The 6,677-nt window shown below is 36.4% G+C and overlaps 2 protein-coding genes across 2 annotated transcripts; both read right to left on the bottom strand.

Annotated features, from left to right (window-relative positions):
- Nucleotides 1-434: 434 nt before the first annotated feature.
- LOC111241519 lies at nucleotides 435-4,151 on the bottom strand. Its single transcript, XM_022780166.1, has 5 exons — nucleotides 3,814-4,151; nucleotides 1,721-3,494; nucleotides 1,404-1,627; nucleotides 1,043-1,300; nucleotides 435-963 (listed from the first exon to the last, which is right to left on the bottom strand). Exons 2-5 carry the CDS (start codon nucleotides 3,467-3,469, stop codon nucleotides 435-437), a joined length of 2,760 nt encoding a protein of 919 aa, XP_022635887.1. The 5' UTR covers nucleotides 3,470-3,494; nucleotides 3,814-4,151.
- Nucleotides 4,152-5,526: 1,375 nt separating this feature from the next.
- LOC106758772 (desiccation protectant protein Lea14 homolog) lies at nucleotides 5,527-6,677 on the bottom strand. The gene is made up of 2 exons (XM_014641757.2): nucleotides 6,215-6,677; nucleotides 5,527-6,068 (listed from the first exon to the last, which is right to left on the bottom strand). Exons 1-2 carry the CDS (start codon nucleotides 6,490-6,492, stop codon nucleotides 5,816-5,818), a joined length of 531 nt encoding a protein of 176 aa, XP_014497243.1. The 5' UTR covers nucleotides 6,493-6,677; the 3' UTR covers nucleotides 5,527-5,815.

Genomic DNA, 6,677 nt, shown 5'->3' with positions numbered 1-6,677 from the left:
CAAGTGCTCAAGAGATAAAGTTTTAGAAAATATAAATATACTCAGACAGAGGACAGTCATTCTCCAATGAATCAAAATACAAACAAATTTAAGAGAACAGAANAGATAACAAAATTTTAAAACAGTAAACAGAAAAGGACTTAATTTTCCTATCCTTCCACCTTCTATCCATTTCAATTTTCAAACCAATCTCTTCCCTTACTTTCTCTTCCCTGTATCAAACAAAAAGAAAAAGACAGAAAAATTGATAATACATACGCCATAAAAGCAAACTGTTATCAATATTTCCATAAAAGCAAAGATGATGGCATGTTTTCTTCATCATTATAAGGTTCAACATCAAAAAGGTTCAACATCAAAAAGCTTCAACATCAGAATATTTTTACATCATTTCAATGTTCAAAAAACAACTGCTACAAAAAACATCTAGATAATTAAGGCTGATTTGATGATGGTATGGTTTCTTCATTTGTTGGGTTGCTTTGTTGAGTTTGGTCAGGATTGACTTCACCAGTTTGGGTTGATTTCTGGCAAGATGTTCTGTTGTGACCCAGCTCCTTACAAATGCCACATCTTTTATGTATACCACCTTTCCTCATTCTTGTTTCATCCCTGACTAACTCCCATTCCTGCAATCTTCTTTTCTTCTTGGGCCTCCCTGGCAATGTTCTCTTTTTTGGAGGGAGCACTTCATTATATGGGGTGATCTGCCACATATTCTCACCATTAAGTGGATAGACAACGGAAGAGTACATTTCTTCATAAGTGGACTTCCGAAAACAAACTGGGATGAATTCCTCTGCATCCAAATTCAAAAACTTCATAGCAGCCAATGCATGACAACATGGAATGCCCGAGATAGCCCATTTCCTGCATGTGCATTCAAATTTGTCTATATCAACTATAAATTTGTCCCCAGCTTGTGAAATATGACNAACTTCAAATAGCTTCAGTCCTGACCAGCTGGAAAAACAAAATTAAAAATGAGATATCACCACTACATGGTGTTAAAAATTATGAAAGGTTAATATATTAAGGTTACNTAGGAATCCAATATTTGGTAAGCTGGGACTCCTTATTCAGTCTACTCTTGATTTTAGGACAAATGGATCCAGACATTGATTGACTTTTGGTTCGGTTTTTTGCCCATTTGTTCATCAAGTAAAGGCNGATCTCCTCCAACATGGTTATGATTGGCTTTGACCTTGTATGGACCAACACACTATTGAATGCCTCTGACATGTTGTTTACCAAAGTATCACACTTTGAAGTCGTGGTAAACCATGATCGTGACCAGTGTCTACACTTGAATGAAATCAAAATCAAAGATGAGTAACACATTATGCTACTTCCAGAACTATTAAATGAATCACATAAAAACAGAATAGGAAAGATGATCGTACCTGGGAGGAATTTTTATAAGGTATTGGAATGCTTCAAGGTTCACTTCCTTTATTCTTTTCATTTCGGTTTCCCATGCTTGTGGATGAGTTGNTGTCGCTGCCTTCCACATCATCCGCTTTAGCTGCTTTCCAGGNAATTTTTTTNTGAAATTTGCNTAAAGGTGCCTAACACAAAACCTTTGATCAACTCTAGGAAGCACCTCTTGAAAAGCTTGCATTAAGCCCTGTAATTTTAAATTGGCAGTGTTGTTAAATGTCTCATATAAATTGTAATGAAAATGAAATTACTAATTTAAGAAAAAGGGGATGTGAATAACCTTTTGTTGATCTGATATGAATGTCAGTGAAACACCAATGTCTTCAACAAGAAGTTCTAGAAACCATTTCCAAGTTTCCTTATTCTCTACTTCGACAATGGCATGTGCTACANGTAGCATCTGGTCATTTGCGTCTCTTGCAATAGCAGTTAGCAATTCACCACCATATTTACCTTTTAAAAAAGCTCCATCCAGCCCTATAATTGGCCTNCAGAAAACAAAACTGTCCTTGCAGGCCTTAAGACAAACATAGATTCTCTTGAAAATATGGCCATCTACTTCCACCTTCACTGTGGATCCAGGATTACGAGCTAAGAGCTCATTTGCATAATCATAGATCCTTTTATATTGTTCTTTGAAAGACCCATCTACATGGTCTGAAGCAATGGACTTTGCTCTAAAAGCCATGGATCTAGATACACCAACATTCCACTTTCTACTTATTTTGTCACGAATTTCCCCTACCTTGACTTTGGGATTTTCTCTCACGGTTTTCTCCAACNTCTTACTTAGCCATTTTGAATTCATTAATTTGACTTTGTGCTCTCTACTACAAGTGTGGTTGTCAACAATAGTCCTTAATTGCCACGTTCGTACTNCATTCATATAACCACAATATGCCATCCAGGGGCACTTTCCTTTAGCACCCATACACTTCACTCTAATTCTCTTCTTATCATTTTTAACATATGATAAATTTCTCCCATTTTCTACTGCATATGTTTTTATGGCATCCAGAATATCTTGCTTGTTAGCAAAATAAGTGCCCAAATCCCACTTGTAATCCACCATTGTTTTAGGCATACTAAATGTTACAAATTTTCCATAACTTTCTTGGTCATCATCTTCTTCATCACTTTCTCCTCCACTAAGCAATTCTTCTGATTCCCAATTATCATCAGACAGACCTCTATCCTTCTCAATATTTATACCAACATCTTCATCACTATCGGAAATGGGAGTCCATGATGGTGCATCATCTTCCACATCAACTTCAATTTCACCAAAAGAATTCNNAACTCCATGCCCAACCTCTTCTTGGATATCACAGTCAACNAGGTCATCCATACTAGGAACATCCACATTGCAATGAACATTGTCATCCTCACCACTAGAACTCCAACTACGAACATCACCATCACATACATCATCATCTTTTTCAGACTCACTAACATGACATTCGGTTTCAATTTGACCTTGTACAACATCATCTCTTTCAGACTCACCCACATCACATTCAACTTCTATTTCGACATGTACAACATCAGCATCCATTTTACCTTCNGAAACAGGAACTTCACACTCACCATCACCTACCTCCTGACACTCTTCATGACCTTCCTCACAGCCACCATCCTCATTACTAACATGCATCACAGGTTCAACTTCTTCTTCACCAATATTATGTGGAACATTTTCTATGAAATGTATGACCTCAGGTTCAGACACTAAGTGAACAACAAATAAATGCACTTGCCCATTTAGCCTAGCTAAGTTCATCATGTGCAAGGCTCCTCTATCATNCGTCAAAGCCTCTAACTTATCATCTAACACAGAACATCCCCCCACAGAATACCACAACTCCTTAAAGCCATTATATCCAAGTCCTTTTACTACGCTCACTATAATGAAGTAACTCCACACGTCGGGGTCAAAAGCCANACTTGTACTTTCCCCCTCATACCTAAGTGGACCATCCTTTTTGAACTGACCTCCATGGTGGAAAACTACTTCAAAATGATCCTCCATGTAATACACTATAACAGTATATATCCTATAAAATAATAAGACGGCAACAACAACACAAAATATATAAAATTAGAACCAATACAAGGAAACACATGGACCAACACAACTTAAACAAAACAAAAAGCACAACAAACAAACATGGGGGACCACATTGCAAAACCNATATAAAGCACAACAACAATTATTGTCTACTAAGACACTTCAAACATGGGGGACCACTTTCAAAAGGCAAATACTGTTGAACAACATAAACAACACAGTACTGCACCACATCGAACATGGGGGACCACGACTCACAATGAATCATTATCAAGAATATACAAAGAAATAAAAATATTACTAACCTGGACACGTGCTAGACGCCCAACGACCTTCGCGAAACTCTCTTCCACGTTATTATGCAACGACCTTCNCGAAACTCACTTCCACGTGCTACACCGCCAAAAATTACCTGCTTCAAGTCAAAACCACCGATTGATCANTGTCATATTATGGCCCTAAACCCTAACTTCCAACAATCTTATGCAAGGAACCCCAATTTCCAACGAAAAATCTATGCTCACCAAATGTAATCCGAAACCCAACCAACGAACCCTAAGTGCCAGTTTTCCCCAATTTCGCAGAACCATCTAATTGCGACTTCATTGTATGAAACTTTCTTTTAATATGCTTAATAATTTGGTTTTTTTATATATTTATTGATATTGATTTATTTTCCATTAATTTAAATCCACCTAAGCACTTAAATCTNTGTCACATGGAACCATCACACTGCCACGTGGTCATAAACTTGACGCCGTTATATACATTTAACGGAAAGGGTGTAATTGAATCAAATTGACTAAATTAGGGACCTAATTGATCACTTCTAAAATTGAAGGACCCAATTGAAACAAAACCCCCAATTTAGGGACCTACGAACCTATTAAACCAATATTTTTAGTGCTTTAAATATTCATTCATATAAATAGTGATACAAAGTTTCATTCTATTTAACTCTATCATAATATCTCCGTTTGCATATGTAAGACAGAGAGATTTAAGAACTTTGTAGGAAAAAGAGATCTTATTTGGTAATTATTTGGTAATGGAACAATAAACTCTAATATGTTAAAATAACTAAAATTTAAGTTCAAATAATGATAAGGTATAGTAATACGTTGGAGATTAATAAATGAAACAAATGTTGTAAATAAAAGAAAATAACTTTATCATATTAAAATATAATTATTAAATTATTAATTTTGGATTGAAAAAGACGAATAAATTAAGTAGAATATAATTCTTACTGAAACATTATAATTATATCATAATATTTGTCTAATAAAGATTTTATAAAGAACCGTGTGTTTATTTAGTGGTCTTGTCGATTTGTGATACCTATCAATATCGAGTCTAATTATTGAAATATAAGGTTTAAAATAAGGGAAAAAGTCTCTTTAACAACTTGTTTTTTATAATTTTTTGACAACACATACATTGCAGTTTGTGATTGGTCCGTTTTAAATACTTTTTTAGAATAAATTCAAACATACCAATAAAATGGTGACACGTGTCCTATTGTAAAAAAATTGTTAAAAAAGACTTGTTAAAATATCCTAGTCAAGTTGTTGAAAATACGTGAAGCACAAGCAGGAAACTATAAAATTATCCATTTTCACTTCTCTTCATACCTTTATATCAAACATTCAAGGGAGCAAAGAGAGAAGTTAGGATTGACTTCTGCCATTAAAGGCCAATCGAAGTTTCGGGCATCACCTTCTGAATCAACAAATGCGTTCGAAAATTTCATGAAACATGGTATTGGAAGGTGAAATTGATAAAAATGCAGAATGTTTACAGACAAGAGAAGTCTCTGAATCCGTTTAGCATGTTTCTCACTGCCTAACACTTGTAGTGTTTTTCTATCACGACGAAGATAAATTATGTGGTCCAGCCCGCAAACCAGAACTTATACAAACAAGGTATAAAAGATGTTTGTCCAGTCTGCATTTTGCTGACCAAGAACAAGACGAGCCTAGTTCGCATTGTCAGTTCTTAGGTACTTCCGAACAAGGTATAAAAGAAGTTTCAATTCATCCAAGAAACATAAGAGAAATTCTTACAACAAATTTAGAATACTCTTACGACCACATTGTCTAAAAATTTATTTAAAAACATCTAATCAAAATAATACTAAACAAGGTAAAATACTAAGGTTGGAGTAGAATTGTTGATATTACTTGTAAAGGGGAGAATTATGTGTGATTTGAAATAGCATGAGGATTGAGGAAAAGAAGAAAATGCAGAGTGAAGAAGTAGTGAAAGAGAAAAGTAAATAGAAAATGATGTTTGTTGTAATAGCGATTAGGCAAACATGTCTCTGATGGTTGGGAGCTTGATCTCTCCCTTCTGAGAAAGAGGAATGGTAATGTTGCCAACGACAGGAAGGTCAATGATGAGCCAAATATCCAACTGATAATCAATGTCCCAATCTGCACCAATGTCCCTTGCCAAGCTCAGTAACACCGTGTGTGGCACCTTCACTGGCACATCCAACATTGTTGAGTCCTTCGCCTTCAACGACCCTGGGTCAGGTATCGTCCCTGATGCTATCTCCCTTTTCACAACACAATAACAACAAATCATAAATCCTGGTTTTGCTGTTCAAATTTAAATAAAAGAAATAATAATAACAGATCCTGCAAAATCGAACCAGCATGATTAACTGTAAGAGAAAGGTGAAAGGAAGAAGAGTGTAGGAACCTGTCTGCACTTTTTAAGGAGTACTTGATCTCACAAATAGGGAGGGGAGTGGCATAAGGATTAGAGACAGAAACCTTGGCCAAGTACTGGACGCTGTCGCGGCTGACCTTTTGGAAATCGACGTCGGCCACCGTCGCCTCTGGCTTCGGCATGTTCGCCACTTTGTCCGCAACGTAAGTTTTAGCTTTGTCCAACAACTGCGACATTTTCAGCACTGCAAATATCACACTCACACCGATAACACCAAGCGATACCTTAACACCAAAACTCGCTCGCATACTTATAAACGGCAAAACCAGACAAACGGAAAGCCGACACGTGACGACTTTTGGTCGAACGTGGCCCCTTCCGTGTTCGCGGATCTGGACTTTCGGAGGCACAAGGGAACAGAATTAGATCCGAAAATCTGATGATAAAAAGATTATCGCTGTCGTTTTTCTTTCCTTTGATGCCTTGTAACCGT

This window comes from Vigna radiata, chromosome 4, assembly GCF_000741045.1.
Source record: "Vigna radiata var. radiata cultivar VC1973A chromosome 4, Vradiata_ver6, whole genome shotgun sequence".
Classification (NCBI taxonomy): domain Eukaryota; kingdom Viridiplantae; phylum Streptophyta; class Magnoliopsida; order Fabales; family Fabaceae; genus Vigna; species Vigna radiata.
The sequence above is the reverse complement of the archived record's forward strand: the minus strand, read 5'-3'. Positions and strand labels throughout refer to the sequence as shown.

Excerpts from the sequence above, each read along its gene's own strand:
- LOC106758772 (XM_014641757.2), bottom strand. The coding sequence starts at position 6,492 with ATGCGAGCGAGTTTTGGTGTTAAGGTATCGCTTGGTGTTATCGGTGTG. Across the intron at positions 6,069-6,214 it reads TCCTTAAAAAGTGCAGACAG|GGAGATAGCATCAGGGACGA; the intron begins GTTCCTACACTC and ends TGTTGTGAAAAG.